This window comes from Tripterygium wilfordii, chromosome 21, assembly GCF_013401445.1.
Source record: "Tripterygium wilfordii isolate XIE 37 chromosome 21, ASM1340144v1, whole genome shotgun sequence".
NCBI lineage: Eukaryota > Viridiplantae > Streptophyta > Magnoliopsida > Celastrales > Celastraceae > Tripterygium > Tripterygium wilfordii.
Genome location: NC_052252.1, coordinates 2,249,278 through 2,270,063, shown reverse-complemented (window position 1 = coordinate 2,270,063; position 20,786 = coordinate 2,249,278). Strand labels below are relative to the sequence as shown.

Sequence of the window (20,786 nt, the reverse complement as noted above, 5' to 3'; positions counted from 1 at the left end):
TGGAGTGCTGAAGAAGAAATTGGGACATCAGAGGGGTATTTATAAAGGAGCCTTGATGCAGGGATTACAACGGTTCATGGCGGGAGAACGAGACGCGTGAACTTCCCTTGCAAACGATGATATGTAATTAACTATTTATAAACAAATGGGATTATTTAATAAGAATAAATAGGGATTATTTAGCTGGAATTTCCATGATGGAAAGGAGAGGCTCACTACGGGCCTAAGCCCAAAGTGGATAGTCCAACCATTTACAAATATAAGGAAAGAAGGATAAGAAAATGGTGCTCATAAGGTTAAATCCTAAACCATCAATGCCTGCTAATTTTCTGACAATCCCAGTGAAACTAGCAGTAATGCAATTTGCTAAATCACCTTGGAGAATTTGGAGACATACCCCACAAAGAGCATTGTGAGAGACAAGCAGCAAAATAAACATCTGTAAAACCCTAAACTTGTCTGGACAAAAACAAAGATATCAATGAAGATAATTAAGAGTTCAATCCCAACTGTAGTCATCTCCAGCACAATGCATATCTCAAAAATCAGAGCAAGACTTGAAAAATGAATGTAATCATCCAAAAAATCTATGCATTACTATAATTGACTTCTGCAGATTTCCAGGATAGGCAACAAAATTTCCAGGAAATCAATATCACCCTCTCTCTATGGCCTACAATTCTCACAGGCCAAAAGAAGAACAAAAGTAAAAACTAATTTAAACTGTATGTTTCAAATTTCAAACTTCTCAATACTAATATGCTCTAGGGTATATAAATACTTATGACTTTACTTGCAACCCATTCAAGCTGCTGGAGGAAATGCAGCTTATCAAGATGTGACTATGGACAGGGGAACGGACATCTGTGTGTGAGAGAGCACCAAATGCCAACTACACAGCAGATTTTTCTCTTCTTCTCTTCTTGTCTTTTTTCGTTGTCAAACCTTTCTCTGCCAGCGTTTTCAATTTCTGTTTCTTCCTTTCTTTTGCTTTCTCCTCAAAGCCATCATCCACCATCTTCATTGTTGCCACTCTCTTTGCTTTGTAAACCTATAAACATTGCATAATCATATGAAAATACAAGCTATCAAGCAGCCATCGTTTAAACAACTGTAATTGGTAACAAGAAGATCATTTTTTATCATTTAATATCTTGCTTTTCATATACACTTCCACAGAATTCAGGTATGCAAAAAAATGTAGAAATTAGCATTCAGATGTTATTAGAGAAACAAAATCCAAAACCTAAACAATAAAAAATAACTCGCAAATACGTTTTGCCGATCTTAGAAGTATATATTAAGAGAACAAGAAAAACAATGCACCCAATCTATCAACAACATTAGACATATTCATCTGAATTCTACGTTGTATATAGTTTGATAAAGCATTTTATAAATTATGTTCATTTTTCTTCTTACCCCACCTGAAAAAGACTAATGTCAAATCCATGCTGCTTAGAATATGAATAGTTGCTAGGTTCACAAGAATAACCATTCCAAAACACTTTTACAATGACGATAACACTGCATATGCCAAGGGAACAAGAAGACAACACAAGGAAGTACATCTGGTATTTGTAATCAAAAGAAATCTATTATAAAAGTTGGCCCATGCCAAGACTTCCACAAAAACAGGTCCTCGGAAGGGTGGATGCCCACAGCTTTCTCCCATATTGCAGAATATATTCCTTTTTACCAAATTATTATTCTTATTCTTCTGGTTTCATTTTCCCCCTCTCTGATATCTTTTTTCTCCTCCCAAAAGATTAGAAAAGAACTATTCCAGTTCCCACGCAGCAAAGATCTCTTAAGCCCACTACTATGATGGACAAGTCAATCACAATAAAAGTTTAGAACTAGGAGTGGGATTTGTAAAAAAAATGTAGCATAAGTCTTTTCTGTTTTCCCCTCCTTTGCTGGATGAAGAAATATCTCCTCCCACACAAAACAAAAAAATTAAAAGAAACCTTCTCTACACAGATAGCTTAAACATAAATGATAAATGGAGCAGAAGGATAATCCACGTAGGATTCACCTCTCTGCATATCTTTTTAATAAGTAATGTATTTTTATTTATTTATTGTGGTTTAGAGGACTCCAATCTTGCCCAGTCCTAAAGAGTAGACTTTGATGATGACGATGAGGAAGGTATATAAATGGGTCAGAATCTAACCACATTTGTAAGGCACAAACACCAAATTATAAGCAGCTCAGAGATTAACTAAGAAAAATAGGGAGTATCAAGAATGCACAAAAACTAACTCAACAGGTCTTACCTTTGTAATATCAGAAAGCACCTCATTCTCATTGCATTCATATTTTTCCAGTTCTTTTCCCAAGACAGCTTCTATTTCATGAATGAGATTTATGTCATTCTGTAAAGCGCATTCAGAAAGTTAAGAAGGACGAGCAGATTGATATAAATTACCACAACAAAAACTATTACATTGCCAGTCATTCAATGGTCATATTTTTTTCAATGAAAAAAGTAGTTTCTTTAACAGACATAAATCTGGTGCAAGTGTGCAATTCAAGAACATTAGAGGATGCTGCTTTGATAGTATCTGGAAGATTACAAACATTGGAGCTACAAAGAATATAAGAACAACAAGTTTAGGGTATTGAACAAAGCATCTATTGTCTTTTCAAGAGAAGTTTCTTGACACTCCAAAAGCAATCAAATAAAACAAAACTACATAGCCACCATTCTGTCCAACAACTTTTTTCTACTTGCCTGGGTAATGAAACTAACAGCCAATCCTCCTCTGCCAGCTCTAGCTGTACGACCCACACGATGAATATAATCTCTCGGATATCTGCATTAAGCTAGACATTATTTTTCCAGTTGCACAAACATCTATAACTAGCTAATAAAGATCCTTAGGAAGTAAACCTTGGGATATCATAGTTGATAACAAGATCAACTGTAGGAATGTCCAACCCACGACTGGCAACATCAGTTGCAAGCAGTATAGAAACTTGACCAGATTTGAATCGATGTAAGGCAGACAGCCTAAGAGACTGGGATTTAAACGAATGTAATGCTGCAACTTCTTGATGAAGTTCTTCCAGTACCAAGCTTAAAAGGTGACAACTTCTGCACATTGTAAAGATGAATTGCAAATTTCAAATCACAAATGGATGCAGATTTCTGGGGTTATAAGTCTTCAGATTATGGGACTAAAATATCCCAGCTAGTATCAAAATAAGGGATTATATTATTAATAAGAAAGGAATTCCCAATTTAGTTTGTAATACCAGAAAAGTAATTTATAAGCAAAAGAAAATCTGAAAATCTAGAGGACCAGAAAAAGTACCAAATATAGTACATAGCACGCTTTAATGCATTTTCCTTCTTTTTCTCCTTTGATAAGAATGAGATGGTGAGGGAAGCAAAATGTTACAAGTTATACACGCAAGATAATCATGGAGGGATTCTCCAGATCTACTGCGAAAATATGACCCTATCATAAACTAGATGAAGGGTCATTGCTCAATTATACTTACTTCTAGGAGCACATTATGCCTCTTTTCCTCCCCACTTTCCTAATTCATCACTTTTGATTGAAGTTGTGATAGTAAAAAAGGTAAAGAACACTCGTGCACAAGGCTCCTACAATAAGCGGGGTCGCAGATAGGCAAGATGTACATAGACCTTACCTCCCATAATATGTGGAGAGACTATTTCCAAGAATTGAACATGTGATCTCTAGGTTGCACCCCAGCAACTCTTACCATTGGACTAGATGTTCGCTAGTTTTGAAGTTTTGATAGTATGATAATAAAAAACCAATAACAGCAAACACAATATGTTTTTGCATCTTTTTTTTAGTGCAAGATTTTTTGCATCACACATAAAATCATGCCTACCAATAGCACATTTAACATAGCATGGATTTAAGAATGAACACAACCATTCCGTTTCAGTTTTGATAAGGTCAAACTACATCAGTAACTAAAAGTTAATACCTGCAGGTGGAGACAAAAATCATGGCTGAGCGAATACCCATTTTTTCCATTTTTGACAAAACATGTACAAGATAAACATCTTTCACATTCTTTGGGATAAATATGTATTGCTGCTTAAGAGTGTCAACTGTCTTGAATCCTTCATATGCCTCATAAAAGTATGCCTTATTTGCAGAAAGCTCAAGCAGTGTTTGTAGGTCACTCGTCATTGTTGCTGAAAACAGTAGAGTTTGCCGATTTTTCGGCAAACACTGAAAGACAGCCCTGAGTTCCTCCTCAAAGCCAACATCCAAGACTCTATCAGCTTCATCTAAAACTAAAAACTGAAACAATTTATAACGTTAATATAAATGAACATCTATATCTATATAATACTTAAAAGAAAAACTGAATGCATCATATTTAAACATACAAAATCTTCTACACCGTATTCAGCCAGGCAAAGGGAACACTCAGGCCTCATGATAACAGAATAAATGAACTTCGGTTCAGAAATAAATTTAAAAAAGATTCAAATTACATCCAGTGTGAGAAGTCATTTTTTTAAAAATGGTTGAAACGGAATAACAAAGTTCAAAGGTTAAAAGAATTTCAAATTACACTGACCTTGGGGAGTAAACAATGCACAAATGGTTACATTGACATGTCTAATTTTGATTCCTAAATATTCAAGCATCACTCTAGAAACATTATCTTTGATCAACGGAATTGTTCTTCCACTTACAGGTTACTGGAGAGAAAATACCAAGTAATTCTAACAGTGAATTAGAATTCTCAAAAACTACAAAAAATTATCATCTTTAGCATTCCCGTCAAGATTCTCAAGTCTCTAGACACCTGACAACGAAACTGAACTTGAAAGACCACACTTCTATAAAAAATTAACCTCTTACACTCTAATCATGGATATCATTCCCAAGAATAACAAGAATCGACAAATTTCTCTCACCGTCCACTGCATATCTGCGTCATTACCTCCTAATTCTGTCCCATTAGTGCCAGAGAATGCAAGACCAATAAAACCCAATTTTCTAAACAAATTCAACAAATTATAAAACTAAAGTAATTAATTCCCAAATCACCACTTCAAAAGAAACAAAAATAAGTATAACACAAACAAAGGAAACGCAGTACCTTTGTCCTGGAGAATACAGGAGGGATATCAGGATTCTCCGCCAGCAAGACCTTAAGCCTGCCAGGAGTAGCAATCACAACATGGGGCCTCGACATCAAGCTCCGGGTCTGCGTCAACACATCCATGCCACCAACCACCACGCTGCACCGCAGGTGCAGGCACGAACCGAGCGCCTTGAACTGCTCGGCTAGCTGGTAAGCTAGCTCCCTCGTCGGCGTCACGACCAATGCAAAAACCCCGTAGGGGTCCTCTGCAAGGCGGTGCAGGATGGGCAATGCGAAAGCTGCTGTCTTCCCACTGCCAGTCTGTGCTATTCCAAGAACGTCGCGGCCTGCCAGAATTTTGGGTATGCAGTGGGTCTGTACTCGAGTGGGCTTCCGCATCCCGAGCTCCTTGCACGTCTGCACCGCCCATTCTGCGATACCCAGCTCAGCAAAAGTGGTGGTGGAAGTAGAATTAGGGTTTACATCAGACTCTGTGACTTTCTCAAAGCAAGGTATTTGAGAGTCCAAGGCTTTCTCAAGGTTTTCGGGGCTTTTAGGTTTCGAGGGTTTAGGGGGCTTGGTGGTTTTGGAGAAAAGGGGAAAGCTTTCATCAACTAGTCCTACTTCTCCTTCCTCCTGATTCATATTTCTTGCTTGGATGATCAGAAACCAAATTCGCCTCTCACAACAGAAGATATGCAAAGTATAGACAACCGTTTTGGCCTTTGCTTCGATACAAAACAAAATTACGTTTGGGGTTCTCCCTTTTTTTAATGACGAAACTGCCCCAAATAGAAAACGGGCGACGGATTCAAACGGGTGGTTCAAATAACGACCCAACCCCTTAATTAATCAGACCCGTCAGGCCGTCACTGTGTTTTGGACCTTGTGGTGTCTTCCAGTTTCAGATAAACCTCAAAAACCCCAGAGGTGGAGTTTCTGGGGGGAGAGATAAACTGCTAACTGTCCACTTCTCTCACTGTTTCAGAAGGAGAGAACCATAGATGGAGTTAACAGTCCCATACAAAGCAAATCCACTTATCTTCTCTGCAACTCCACCCACGAAAATTCTTTCACCTTCATTTCTCAACCAAATACCCACAAAGCGAAGACTCAGATATTGTCGCCAAAAGACCCTATTTAGAGTTTATTCATCTATAAATCCAAATGGGTCTGATGGGTTCTCTTGGCTGAGCTTGGCTGGTTCTGTCCGACGTGGGTCGGACCGGTTCTTCTCCAGACTGCGTGAATCTGTGAAGCAGGAAGCTGGGTTTGACTTAAGTCAGTCCAATGCCAAGATCGGCGAGTTATTAAATGGAGTTAAGGAAGGGATCAAGAAGGGTGAGGCTCTATTGGTTCGGTTCAGGACCGAGATGGTGCCCCGGTTTGTGAGTTGGAATAGTTGGGAGCTCTGGAAGGTAACATTTTCCGATTGCATTTCTAACCTTTCTGTAGTTTTGTTAAATTCTCTGATTTTGTTCCTTGGAAAGTATAGGCATATGCAGTTAAAACAAAGTGACTAGTGTTTTTTTTTTCTTTCTTTGTTTTGTCCTCTCTTTGATCATTGTTGAGTTTGTTATATATGCTTTATGGCTTGGCACTTGCACTTGATAGTCTGTTGCGGAAGTATCAATTTATATTTGTGAGCATAGCTTGAAACATATCAATTGGTTTATCAGGATGTCAAGAATTGGGAGCCTAAACGAATAGGAGCCTTGGTGCTATATATTGTTCTAATGGTGTTTTCTTCTCAAAGAGTTTATATGGCAATTCGAGCTCCTTATCTAAATCGACAGAGGAAAGAGTTAGCAGAGGCTTATATGGAGGCTTTGATTCCTGAACCTTCTCCTAGCAATATTAGAAAGTAAGTGCATTTCTCATTTCTTTTGCGTGTGTATACAGAGGTTGATACCACCTCTGCATACAGAAGTTGAAACCATCTCTCACTATGATTCAATTTAAATAAATCAATCATTTTTGAGTATTTGAAACTGATGCATTGGCAAGCATTTGTTCGTTCTTCGGTGTTAATTTTACAAAATCTATGATGGGTTTAAATGGCTCTTCCGCAGCTTTCGTGTTACATGATGTGTAGTGCAGCTATAGGTACAATTTTTTTTTTCGTGTGTGCATTTGCATTGGTTTTCAAGTATTTTGCTTTTGGTAAATAGGTAAACAACTCCCGTGCACAAGACTTTTGCATTGGGTTAGGTTGGGGACAAACAGAATGTACGCAGATCTTACCCCCACATATTATTTTCAAGAATTAAACTTGTGATCTTTAGATTGCACCCTTGCAACTCTACCATTAGGGACATGTTCACCTGTAAATATCTTGCTTTTGGAAAGAAAAAAAAATTATCAAAAGAGGCTTAATTTCTAGAATGCACCCGAGAATCTTTTAAGTATCTAGTGCTGGCTGGATTTACACACAGCCAAATCTGAATCTACTGTCGATTCATCAACTTCTCAAAGTATCTATCTGCCATCAAAAATATCCTGAACCTTAAAAGATAGCTACTTTGGATTAAGTTTTCACTGCTATTCTGCCACGTATGACTGAACTAGTTAGTCAATGGATAAAAATTGCTGTCTTGGATGTAGGTCTGCTGCCAAGCATGAATAGTAAAATGGAATAACTGCAGTCCTCAATCAAGTACAATGAAGTAAATTAGGAAAATGAGTATAGAAGAACTATTTTATTATCTCTCTCCCTGCTGTTGAAAGCAGTAGTTGACATTTGAAGTCTGTAAAGTAAAAGCATTAAGAGTGCAATGCTGCAAAAAGTTATACTGCAGCATCTTACAAGTAAAAGCATTAACAGTGCAATGCTGCAAACAGTTATATTGCAGCATCTTACAATTTTTATTTCTTTCTTATTGCAATCTGTAAATGTGTTTGCAAAATCTTTTTGAGGTGGAACAATATCAGGGAACAGAATAACTTATACACTTGTTAGGAAGATTTTAAGGTTTCCACACTATTGAGATTGCTATCCAGGTCCCTGACAAGTCATATTACGGAATCCAATGACTAAAATTGTCTATAAGCCTATTGTTTTTACTATAATGGCAGGTTTAAGAAAGGTATGTGGAGGAAGACAACACAAAAGGGCTTGAAACTGAAAAAATTTATCGAAGGACCTGATGGAACGCTGATTCATGATAATACTTATATTGGCGAAGATGCATGGGATGATGATTCAGAGCATTCTCAGAACAATGTTAAACATATTATTGAGAATGATGAAAGATTAAAACCAGAAGAGAAGAAAGCACTTAGTGAAGATCTTAGTATTTCAGGTCAGTGATTGTGTCTGGATATGTGTTAACATGGTGCATGCTTCAGTCTAAGGTTGCAATTTGCTTTCATTTATGTTCTCATACTATTTCACTTCTTTCCTTGTATTCTTTATCCAAGAATTCATCAATTGTAATCATGATTTTCTTCTTGTTGCTTGCATCCAAAACCCTCTGTAATGTGAAAGTATATATTTCGGGTATTTTAGTGCGAAACAGGACAATGTTAAAGGTGTTTTTTCAATAAATATAATTTATAAATATCACCATTAAAGATTATAAAATGTTGCTCTAAGCTATTGCATTTCCATCAAGTATTGTCATTCTAAAGCCAAGTTTTCTATATTTCCTCTAGAACTCCTTATATGGTTTCTTTGAAGGGCAGGTGAAGTCCAAGAAAGTAAAGGAACATGGCGTGAGAGGCTTCAAACATGGAAGGAAATCCTTAGAAAGGAGAAGCTGGCTGAGCAATTAGATTCCTCGAAGGCCAAGTATGTAGTTGAGTTTGACATGAAAGAAGTTGAAAACAGTCTCCGGAAAGATGTGGTGGAAAAGGTAACAGACACACAGGGAACCCGAGCTTTATGGATATCTAAGAGATGGTGGCGCTATCGCCCTACGCTTCCTTACACTTATTTTCTTGACAAACTTGATTCCTCTGAGGTATATGTTGTTCCCCATTCTGATCTTTTACCTTTTGTTTTGATATGTTTGCATTGTGTTCTTCAACATTGATTGTTTTCAATTTTTTGGGGGTTTTTGAGTTGACCTGATCTAGGGAATGCGAGAATTTATAAAAGTTTGAATTTCTTCTGTGGTGAGGCAAATGTATCCATAACTTGCAGATGTATTTAAATCCCCATATTGTTTTCTGCGGCTTGTATCTCAGAAAATTCGTTAGTTGCCCTTGTTCACTATAGACAAAGGTTGAAACTGCAATGGACTGAAACCGTATTGAATGCTGATAGTTGCTTTTGCTCCCTGTGTACTTTTCTTCCAAAACGTCCAATCCCAAGGTTGAGTTAGTTAGAATGCTTTTCATTAAATATAATTTTCATGAACTTTAATTTGACTTGTGGTCAGCATGCTTGAATTTTGGTAGGTTCTAATAATAGGGTTCTTCTCTAACAGGTTGCTGCTGTTGTCTTTACAGAGGACCTGAAAAGACTCTATGTAACCATGAAAGAAGGTTTTCCACTGGAATATGTTGTAAGTCTAGTATCTCATTGTCGTTATCATTCAAGGGATCCTTATGCCTCCTCAGCTTAGTATAGTTACCTGTTATTCTCATTTGGTAGGTCGATATACCCCTTGATCCATATTTGTTTGAGATGATATCAAGTTCTGGAGTTGAAGTCGATCTTCTTCAGAAGCGGCAGCTTCATTATTTCTTGAAAGTTGTGATGGCTTTGGCTCCCGGACTACTGATTTTGTGGCTAATTAGGGAGTCTGCAATGCTTCTACATATCACGTCTAAGCGCTTCCTTTACAAGAAATATAATCAACTTTTCGATATGGCTTATGCTGAAAATTTCATCTTGGTATGGCTTTAAGGCCCTTGTAGATTTTATTTTTTCTTTAGTCACCAATCTATTATTGTCATTCCCCCATATTCTCATTCATGCTTTGCTTTCATCCAGCCAGTTGGAGATGTAGGTGAAACAAAATCAATGCATAAGGAGGTGGTACTTGGCGGTGATGTCTGGGACCTTCTTGATGAGATAATGATTTATATGCGAAATCCCATGCAGTACTATGAAAGAGAAGTGAAGTTTGTTCGGGTAAATCTTTTAAGTTTAATTTGAGATGCATAGGGCTCTTGGAGCTATGTTTTTATTCTTTGTTTTTGGCTTGGGCAAGAGTTGAAGGGGGTAACAAGCCCAAGATCCCATGGGCATACCTGTGGTAGCTTGTAAACAATAGGGCTTCTTTAGGGGCTCTCTGTCAGGCCTACAAGCAGCACTCCCTTAAGGGGAACAACCATGGCCTGATGGTGGTCCTTCCAGGTTTCTTGTGGAAGATGCTGAATCTTTCCCATCTAGTCCTCATCGTGACTCAATTCCTGAATATATTATCCAAAGCTCTTGGAGTGGCTCTTACTCGCTATGCCACCTTTTGGAGCTAGAGATGGAATGAATGATGACGTGCTTGATGTTTGTGTGCATGACAGGGTGTTCTTCTATCGGGACCTCCTGGTACAGGGAAGACACTTTTTGCACGGGCACTGTCTAAGGAAAGTGGATTGCCCTTTGTTTTTGCTTCTGGTGCAGAGTTTACTGATAGTGAAAAAAGTGGTGCTGCAAGGATCAATGAGATGTTTTCCATTGCACGAAGAAATGTAAGCACTTTGTGTTCAAATATGTAATATATATGCAAAACCATGTATGTTTTTTTAACATAGGAAAGAAGAATCACGATTCACGTGTTTGCTAAAAGTAAAAGTTGATTCTAGAATCGACCTGCTACCATTTCATCTGCTCCGCAGATGGTTTGTTTTATTGAGATACATCATACATTACCCTGTTACTATGAACTTATCAGCACCTGTACGCTGATGTACATTTATGGGCTAGCATACCTCATTGTCTTTCAGGTGTAGACAGATCGCCCATACTAGCATTATTCACACTTAGTTTGAGCAAACCATGGCAGTTTTTGCACCTGATTATAAGCAGAATGTTCTGGTGAAAATTTTTGTATCGATTATGATTTTGGAAGCTTTCTTTTCTTTCATTTTCCATTCTGTTTTCTGAATTGACATTCAATATCTTAGGCGCCTTCTTTTGTGTTTGTGGATGAAATTGATGCCATTGCTGGAAGGCATGCAAGAAAGGATCCGCGGAGGAGGGCAACATTTGAGGCACTGATTGCGCAACTTGATGGGGAGTAAGCATATTATTTTGGCCCGTGTTTTTGCATTGGTTTTCAATAGTAATGCTGAATACAATTTGATACATTTGAAATGCTACAATTAAATGTTTTCAAAAACAAGCAGTTGAAAACAATAAATGGTAGGATGGTTTTCTGGTCCTCTGGTTATTTAGTGCTGTTAATATCTTTTAAGTGGTGAAAGGGTAAATATATGACACGGCATCGATTGTTTAGCTGTATAGCTGAAAGAGAAGTTGACCAAAATAGGCCACAAAAAGACTATTTTGCAACACTCTGAATATCTGCATTTGGTTCCTATATGTTTTGCTTCACTATGAAAGCATCTTGACTTGGTTGACCTTTATTAGCTTGAGGTGTTGGTGTTGCTTGCATTGATGATATGAAACTTGTCTACAAAAGATACTTTTGTTGATGGAATAAAAATAGGATGGTTGTATTGGAATTATGTCTTTCTTTAAGGAAAATAAAAATAACTAGGATGGTTGGATTTGAATTGTCATTTCCTTTAGTTCGAGCTCAAGGTCAATAGAATTTGGAGTAAATAGGAAGAAAGATATTGAAATGGTGTCCAAGTTGAAAATTTTCTGAACTATGAAATATTGGTCAAAGAAAGTAAGAAAAATATCTAAATGGTAGGAAACCGTCCATTTGATAATATCTTAGTTTATCATGTTATTGGTTATTGTTAGAATATTTATATAAATGATGTGAAATGCCCCAACCCAAGAAGCTAACGTATTGGGTTGAACAACCTAGTAACTAATCTTAACATGGTATTGGAGCGGGAGGTCTTGGGTTCAAACCTTGGCTTCCACATAAATGATGTGAAATGCCCCAACCCAACAAGTTAACTTATGGGTTGAGTAGCAAACTAACTAATCTTAACAGTTATTATTTCTTGCACAAATAAAAAAAATCCTTACCACATCCGAAAATATTATTCGAATTGGTGGGGCGGGCTCGGTCATTGCTCATGTAATATAGTTCTTTTAGATATCTAATGAAGTTTCTTTACAATACGAAAAGAGAGACATGGGTTCTTTTAGATGTCTAAAGTGAACATATAGCTTTGTATGGAGGACGGAAGCACAGTCATGTTAAAATGAATTAGACAAATCATTCATTTTGTCCACAGGTTCATAGTCATTTTTTCAATTTCCTTCTAAATATTTTTATTTTTAGTTTTTGGATCAATGGAGTATATCATGTTCTTTTTTTTCAATTTCGTACTGGTCTATAGTTGAGGAACGAAATTCGAAATTTTGTCAAGAATTAATATATTTGAATGAGAATTAGTGTTTTTATGCTGACCCCTACTGGTGTAGGTTAAAGGCTCTTCTGATTGAGGTTATCTTCCCCAAATTAATATTAGACTCTCATTAAACAGTGTTATTGACGGGAGTTAGTTTATTATTTGATTTGCCAAAACTTATGAACTTTTTAGAGATGAATGGCCTTGGTACATAAACAAAATCCCTGAAATAATTGAAAAGAGAAGGAACGGTGAAATATTTACGTACCCCATTTGCATGACCTTATATCTTGATAAATAGATTTTAAAATCGATGTAAGTTTGAAGAGAGTATTTACTCATTTCGGTTATTTTATATTTTAATCAAGCTTCAAATATAAGCCTTCTTTGAGCTCATCTATTTGCTCTTGGATATTCTTACTTGACATTTTTATCACATGTAGGAAGGAAAAGACTGGCGTAGATCGGTTTTCACTTAGACAAGCGGTAATATTCATCTGTGCTACCAACAGGCCAGATGAATTGGACCTAGAATTTGTTCGTCCTGGACGTATTGACCGTCGTTTATACATTGGGTTGCCTGATGCTAATCAACGAGTGCAAATTTTTAATGTCCACAGTGCAAGAAAGCAGCTTGCTGAAGATGTAGACTTTAGGAAGGTATTTTTCCTAGTCTAATTTTTCTCATTATCTAGTTTGAACAGCTAATATAAATTTCTTTTTTCAAAAAGAGGGAAGACAGCGAGGATTTCCACTCTATTGCCAACATCTACACCATATTTATTACGTGGAAAAACTCATATTTTTATTTACAATGCTAAAACAAAGGAGTATTTTTGCCCTCCATGCTAATAGCAAAGAGTGACTACAATGTAGAAGTTCTTTCATTTTCATCATCAAAAACTTCAAACCCAAACATTTGAGTTGGCTTAAAGAAGGTGTAATCAAAATTATTTGGAATAAATTGCCCGATGCGCCTTTGCCATTGAATTCGACATAAAGCGACACTATACTTAAAAGAATGGAAAGAAAAGAGGAAATAATATACTAATCCTATATCCATGATATCTTTTTTTTTTTTAACTATCATATATATCTTTTTGGGCTTCTCTTCACTCTTTATAAAATCTTTGGGTTTGAATTTTTAAAATTTTTCTTGCCTGGTCATTAATATTTCTAAATTGTACATGGCCAAACTATCTTAATTGATTTTATGACGTCGCATCTTCAATAGATATTGTCTACCTTTGATTGAGCGACTTTGTTTCTTATTGTGTCTTCCTTGTGTTATCACATAAACAATGCAAGATTTTCATTTCTACTACATTCATTTTCTAAGCATTTTTTTTTCTTGGTAGCCAGCATGTTAAAATCATACACTATGGAATAATATCGGAAACCTACTTAATTTAACATTTAGCTTCTAGGGTATCCCTTGGTCGAACAAAACACCAGATGGATTGATGTAGGCAAAATAGAGTTAACTAACTCTAACCTGCCCACAAAGCCTTACGAAGCCAAATTTTCGTTACAGCTTGGAGGCAGGGTTAAGGAAGGTGTAGATCAATTCAGTCTTAACCCCCACAACGTAGAAAATCAAGACGTACAAACCCTAAAATACCATCTCTTGCTTCATTTCTATCCCTATATGGGTATTCTCGAAATCTCATTAACTTTGTCTACATGTTCTTTTATGTCTCCTCCAATGCATACTTTATCCACATGTTCTTTTATGTCTCCTCCAATACACACTTTTTCTTTTCAAGTTACCTCTTCCACTACCTCATCTATATCCTCCCATAATTATATCTTTGTTTACTTCAGTTTGTGGAGCAAGCATTAATGATTTGAGTCACCTTATCTCTTAAGGTGGATGGGCATGTCTTCTGTTTTTGTGTCCGGCTAGAAGGGTCGGTGCTGAAAGTTCAGTAGCTAGGCTATTGCTCATAACCCAAATAATTCCAATAAGCTTTGAAACCTTCTTTAACCCTAAACTACTGCTTCCTTCAATTGTTTATCTGTAACTACTCCTATCCAGCATACCATGTCCATCCAGTCCTGTGCATGAAAGCTGTTAACCTATAGTTTTCATATCCCTAAAATTTTCACCTACCCTTATACTCTCATTTAAAAAGTTATCCTAACCTGTCGTATAGCTATATTAATTAACTAATTCATCTAACTCACCAAAGTGACCCTATCTTACTTTACCTAACCTGTCAATCTAGAAACAATGTTTACATTCTGCAGGAAATGTGAATTAATTTTTCTCTTGTTTTTATCTCTTTGTTCCTCTACAGCTTGTTTTCCGTACTGTTGGTTTTTCTGGGGCAGATATTCGGAATCTTGTCAATGAGGCCGCGATAATGTCGGTACGTTAACCTTTTGTTTTCCTATTGGTTTTGACTAATATCTATTTTTATAGGTTCCAATTCCATATCGTACTCTAGTCATTTTTTGCTTTTCTTTGTAAGAACTTCCATGCATTCCTAAGTGTTTTTTTTTTGAAATTTGAAATTTGAAATTGATCTATTGATTCTATTCTAGTAAATCCCTTGAAAAGATGGGTGATCTCACCATTTGAACTTCTGTATGATGGAGATTTGATGCTTAAATTTGTGCTGCACTAATGATGTTCTCCTTGATGTCCTTTCCTGCATTTATTCTCCATTTTAGTCCTAGTTTCTCCCCTTCCTACCTCGTTTCTATTATAATTTTGTTGTATTAGTAGGTGCTTTTATGTTTTGGCTTAACCAATCATCAGTCCTCAAGGCAATCCCAAATACATAAGTTGTTTTCTCAGTCTGGAGTCATTGATTCTGTTTTACAATATCTACAAACGATACATCCCTGTCATGTTAAGGTAGTTCATGATATTGTAGAGGATTTGGAGAGAGCGTATGGAGTATCCAGCCTGCGGGGGGCTTTTGGAGGGTGTAGGGGGGAGGCTCGAGATGTGTTATAGGCAGATATAGGTGGACTTTATCTTCCATTTACAAGTTTATCGTGCACTGATGTCAAGCGAAGTTTGGTTTCATATCTGATTTGCTAGATGGCAGCTCATTGCCAGTCAAATGATGAGAGTAACATATCTCATGACCTTAGGATTAGAAATTTACAACTTCTGAGCTCTATGCATTGTGACGTATAATTTATTTTTTGATTTTTCGCCCAAGGTAAGGAAAGGCCGTACAAAGATTTACCAGAAAGACATTGCTGACGTGTTGGATAAACAATTGCTTGAAGGTATGGGAGTGCTTCTCACGGAGGAAGAACAACAGAAATGTGAACAAAGCGTATGTCTGTTCATTATGTGCCTCATTAAGCATCATATGTTACCAGAGTAACATATTCCAGCTAACTTGATACTTTGTACGATAGGTGTCCTTTGAGAAAAAGAGACTTTTGGCTGTACACGAGGCTGGCCACATTGTATTAGCTCATTTGTTTCCCCGCTTTGATTGGCATGCTTTTTCTCAGCTCCTGCCTGGTGGCAAGGTGAATTTTTTTTATCATAGGACGTGTTTATAAGAGATGCTGCTGAGTTTATCTGTTTCCTAACTCTTTTTTTCTCCTTATTTGTTTCACAATGTGTAGGAAACTGCATTATCTGTGTTTTATCCCAGGGAAGACATGATAGACCAAGGTTATACGACCTTTGGCTACATGATGATGCAAATGGTGGTAGCTCATGGTGGGCGTTGTGCAGAACGCGTGGTGTTTGGTGATGACATAACAGATGGCGGAAGTGATGACCTTGAAAAGATAACAAAGGTGACTGCCGTTATATGTATCCAATGTAGTTTAGCAGAAAATACAAGGCACTTCTTGTGCTGGGCGGCAGATGTAACCAGAGGACTGCGGTTTCTTGTGTTTTTCAAAATTCAATGATCAAACCGGATTATCAAAATGGCTTTTCTAAATGCATGCTAGTAGCATTAATGACCACTTGTCAATATTGACTGATGAAACATTTCATTTTTGCAAACCTAATTTATTCAATGTTTACTACCATAAGTGTGCACCATGTCAGGTACCTGATACGCAAATTTCTATGTACCTCTGATTTCATAATCATTTTTACTGTGAACTATATTTGGGTGATGTGGTGTGGGTATTTGTCTCTGTAGATAAGTTAACACCTAATTTAACAAGCATAATATTGATTACCCTAAATCTAGTATCGGTTCTAAATTTGATGCTTTACTGTTTGTCTTTTTCAACTTAATATGCCTCCTATGTGGTTGTCTGTGGGAATTGTGTTTCACACATTTTGTGGCAAGGGAAAGTGTCTTCAATTGTAATTGATACTTTTGGTTCAGATGTATGGTCCTCACCATTTTATCTCATCAGATTGCTAGAGAGATGGTAATTAGCCCTCAAAATGCAAGGTTGGGGCTCACGGTCTTGACAAAAAGACTTGGACTGGTGGATCGACCTGACAATCCAGATGCTGGTTTGATAAAGTATAAGGCATGTTTTTTTATCACAAACTTGCAATAATAGTAGATTTAGTTCGAGTCTGTTTTCATTTAACAGTGTAGCCTAACTTAAAACTTATCGTACTTTTGTTCTTGATGTCAGTGGGATGACCCCCATGTGATTCCTGCCGATATGACACTTGAAGTATCTGAGTTATTCACCCGAGAGCTCACGAGGGTAAATGTTGTTTACTTTTTTTTGTACCATTACTGTATGCTATTTCACAATGTTATAGAAAGAAAAGGGGGGAAGGGGGCAGAAGTTTTTACTGTTTGCATTTGGGTAAATTGTATACCCTACACCTACAGCCTGATGAATCCTTCTACAACATTTACAACTGTCTTTTTGCTTGGTTATACAGTCGTTTTTCGCCATTGACCATTTTGGCTCTTTTTGGCTCAACTTTTGACAACAAAACCCCAAGACTTTCACTAATCAAAGTAAATTAGATAATCTTAAAAAATGTAAGAGTTGATGGAAGAATACACCAATCTTCATGTTGGTATCTGAGTAAAGGAATGCCTTTTATGCAATAGAATACTTGAGTGTGCAAGGATTATATGAAAAGTTCATGTACTTTATAGAATATCTGCTATTTTTAATGGTATTGTTTATTAAAGGAGCAGGATATGATATTGTTTGCAGTACATTGACGAAACAGAAGAGCTTGCACTGAATGGCTTGAAGGACAACCGGAACATACTGGATGTGATCACAAAGGAGCTATTGCAGAAGTCAAGGATAACTGGATTGGTATGGAAATTCATGGTCATTTAATTTCTACTCTGTGTCGTGGAGTTAAGATTGAAACATTCATTTTCTTTGACATGTGTTGAAAGCTGCCGCTTTGATATGTTTTCAATATGTAATTGTATTTGCATGCATTTCTGTGGACTTCCTATAACTCTTATTCGTATAATTATCTGATCAATATTGTGTTAAAGAATAACTTTTAGGTTTGCATTCTTTTGTAATTTGGTAAATAAGGCCAATTGGTTCCCCCTAGATTCTTTCATAATTTTGTGATTTCAGAGTAAGTGAATTAGAATGATAATTGATTTTGATTGATTTCTATTCTAACTCAAGCTGTTTGGACATTAGCTTTTTTACTTTTTGACTTCTGGATCTTGTTGGAGGAGAAGCAAAACAAAGTAAATTAGCCTCTTTTTTCTGTAATCACAAAGTAAATAAGCTTATATTGTGAGGGGACTGTCTATTAGAGAGTTTTCATTCATGGTTTTAAGAGTTCTGTGGTAATATTTCGTAAATTTTGGAAATGTTAAACTTTATGCTTTTGAACACATAATCTAGTTATAATTGGCTGTAAGCTGTGTAGGAAAGTAGTGAGAGGTCATCAATGCTCATATTTCTTGAACACCCTTTAATATGTTAAATCGAATCTTGTGTCCAAAACTTCAGTATGCTAAACAATTGTCTTGGGTAATTAGAAGAAGGTGACTTGATGAACTGTGCAATATACAATTTTTGCAAAGATCTTCTTGAAGAACCATATGAGTGGAGGCCTTAGTTGGAGGGATGGAGACTGGAAAATTAGGGGAGCATGTAGCTTTACAGGTAGAGATCCGTTTTTGTCATATAATACTATAAAATCACGTGAAGAGAGGCTTATGGGTCAGGGCTCTGGAACTTCAGAAGTAAAGGGCTGGAACAGTGTGGCCTATTTTAACTGCTTGAATTGTGTTCATCATTAGATAAATGGTTTGTAAGTTCTTTTATGGGTTGATGTAGCCAACAACAAAATGTTTGGGAAGAAGGCTTCGATGATGGTAAAATAAGCTCTTCTTTATCTTCAATGGCTACTGCTTTCATTGTAAATGAATTTTGTTATACTTGTTTTTGGCCGTCATGATCCTTACACGTTCTTCTGGTTGTCTTTTAGGAAGTTGAAGAGATAATGAAGGGACTCTCTCCAATTAAGTTTGAGGATTTTGCGAAGCCATTCCAGGTCGACCTATCAGAGGTACTCTTTTCCTTTTATTCACAAAAGTATATTATAGCATTTTACTAATTAGAGAATAATTATTCTACTGCTTGTGCTTTGTATTTTTTGTGATTCATGTAAATTTATAGCAATCTCTTTTGCGCTGGTTAACTTAATTTTTGGGAATAAAGGTTTAAAGTTTAATGGCTGAACAAAATTAAGTTTTTTTCCTCTATAACAATTAACAAGAGTGATATCTGTCTTATCCTTGGCATATATAATTGACTGACAATTCTTTAATGTTTCACCTTTATTTGATTTATGCCGCGACGTAGTTTTTATTGATGTTGAGAAGGCCTATGATGGAGGGTTCCTTGGGAGGTGTTGTGGTGGGTCCTATGGAAGAGAGAAGTTCTGGAGAGCTATACAGTAATATAAAATATAACTAAAGATATTTTTGGAGGAGCAGTAGCTAATGTGCGAACAAGCGGGGGATCTACATTATAATTTCTCATCACAGTAGGCATTCATCAAGCATTGACGTTGATCCCTTACAGGACACATTCAAGATGAGTAGGGCTAAAGCAGTTTACGGATGATACTGCCTTAGTGAATGATGAATGATACCATAATAGGAGTTCGAGCGAAGTTGGTTAGAATGAGTAGGGCTAAATCAGGGTATGTGAAATGCAACTTTAGTAAAAGTAGGAGAGGAGATGATGAAGCTATTAAAATAATGGAGAGAAGTAATAAGAAAATGAGATTTTATAATGGGTGGAAGACAAAGATCAGCCCTATGGTTTGCCATAATCTGCTTTTGGCCCTGTGGTGTTGATTAGCGCAAAAAATCATCCTTGTGGTTTCTTCTTCTACCATTGTTATTCCTTCCTTCAACATTAACCCAACACTTCTAAGCGATTTTGTCTAGATGGATGAAATTGACCTCGTTTCTCCTCTCCCGCTCTCCTCTTGTCAGAAATCTCCTCTCCATTGCTTTTTTAACCTTTTTATAATTCATAATGATGGAAAGATTGATAAGGGTGTACCCAGTAGGATTAAACTATAATTCATAGCAGGACTTGCCGCTGTTCTATGTTTCCAACAATAATTTTGGTTCCTTCTAATAATTTATATTCTTGTATGTTCTTTTACCCTCAGTTAAATTCAGTACTTATGATTACTAATACCCATTCTGCTCGTTTCTTAAGGATGGAGCATTGCCTCACAATGAGAAGCTGCGTTACCAACCACCAGAGATATATCCTGCGCCACTCCACAGATGTTAGAAGTGTTCAGGGATTCCATATTACGTAATCTGAGATCCTGGCATCTAAACAAGGCTGTGCTGCTTAGATAGGAGTATGGAGAAGATTTTACTGCCCCATTATTGAAATCCATCAGCCCTAATGTTCACAGCACATCGAAACGTTATATTTAAAGCTGCAGAAGCATGTTAGGGGAGGAGAATTTTAGGAGTACTTTCAGCAGCCAGGTTAAAAGTTTTGGAAGAAAACATTTTTACATCCTCGATTAGAGCTAGTTGTTTCAATGGGACCGAATAGGATGCTTCTCATTAGTTTCGACTTATGATTATTGGTTAATCTTCTGGTTAAATTTGTTAAGTTTTGATATAATGCTGGTTGACATATACCAAATATAGAGATTTGAGTTCCTTGGGTAGGCCTTGTAATATAGAGTGGAAGAACATGTACCTGTGAAGGTAGTCAAGTGAAGTGAACTACATTCATAACACAACTATTCTATCAGATGATATTGACAGTGTATTTTTCAGTTTTTTCTTCTAGTTCTCTTGATTATATTTAGGGAT

At 36.7% G+C, this 20,786-nt stretch overlaps 2 protein-coding genes across 2 annotated transcripts; one reads left to right on the top strand and one right to left on the bottom strand.

Moving 5' to 3' along the window:
- Positions 1–478: 478 nt before the first annotated feature.
- LOC119990240 (DEAD-box ATP-dependent RNA helicase 36) lies at positions 479–5,831 on the bottom strand. The gene is made up of 6 exons (XM_038836137.1): positions 5,107–5,831; positions 3,973–4,295; positions 2,897–3,100; positions 2,738–2,819; positions 2,280–2,378; positions 479–1,051 (listed from the first exon to the last, which is right to left on the bottom strand). The coding sequence occupies exons 1-6, from the start codon at positions 5,734–5,736 to the stop codon at positions 893–895; spliced, it is 1,497 nt and encodes a 498-aa protein (XP_038692065.1). The 5' UTR covers positions 5,737–5,831; the 3' UTR covers positions 479–892.
- A 133-nt stretch (positions 5,832–5,964) lies between these two features.
- On the top strand, positions 5,965–20,749 carry LOC119990239 (ATP-dependent zinc metalloprotease FTSH 12, chloroplastic). Its single transcript, XM_038836136.1, has 19 exons — positions 5,965–6,509; positions 6,771–6,955; positions 8,167–8,393; positions 8,776–9,053; positions 9,522–9,599; positions 9,689–9,931; positions 10,031–10,171; positions 10,561–10,728; positions 11,164–11,276; positions 12,978–13,194; positions 14,835–14,906; positions 15,711–15,830; positions 15,916–16,032; positions 16,132–16,308; positions 16,888–17,007; positions 17,119–17,193; positions 17,662–17,769; positions 18,917–18,997; positions 20,167–20,749. The coding sequence occupies exons 1-19, from the start codon at positions 6,096–6,098 to the stop codon at positions 20,242–20,244; spliced, it is 3,012 nt and encodes a 1,003-aa protein (XP_038692064.1). The 5' UTR covers positions 5,965–6,095; the 3' UTR covers positions 20,245–20,749.
- Positions 20,750–20,786: the final 37 nt, after the last annotated feature.

What these genes read in the sequence shown, in the direction of transcription:
- LOC119990240 (XM_038836137.1), bottom strand. Translation starts at nt 5,736, where the DNA reads ATGAATCAGGAGGAAGGAGAAGTAGGACTAGTTGATGAAAGCTTTCCC. An exon ending in CTGTATTCTCCAGGACAAAG is followed by an intron (nt 4,296 to 5,106) that starts GTACTGCGTTTC and finishes AAATTGTTTCAG; the next exon opens with TTTTTAGTTTTAGATGAAGC. An exon ending in ATTTTTGTCTCCACCTGCAG is followed by an intron (nt 3,101 to 3,972) that starts GTATTAACTTTT and finishes TACAATGTGCAG; the next exon opens with AAGTTGTCACCTTTTAAGCT.
- LOC119990239 (XM_038836136.1), top strand. Translation starts at nt 6,096, where the DNA reads ATGGAGTTAACAGTCCCATACAAAGCAAATCCACTTATCTTCTCTGCA. An exon ending in GTTTTCCACTGGAATATGTT is followed by an intron (nt 9,600 to 9,688) that starts GTAAGTCTAGTA and finishes CTCATTTGGTAG; the next exon opens with GTCGATATACCCCTTGATCC. An exon ending in ATGCTGAAAATTTCATCTTG is followed by an intron (nt 9,932 to 10,030) that starts GTATGGCTTTAA and finishes GCTTTCATCCAG; the next exon opens with CCAGTTGGAGATGTAGGTGA.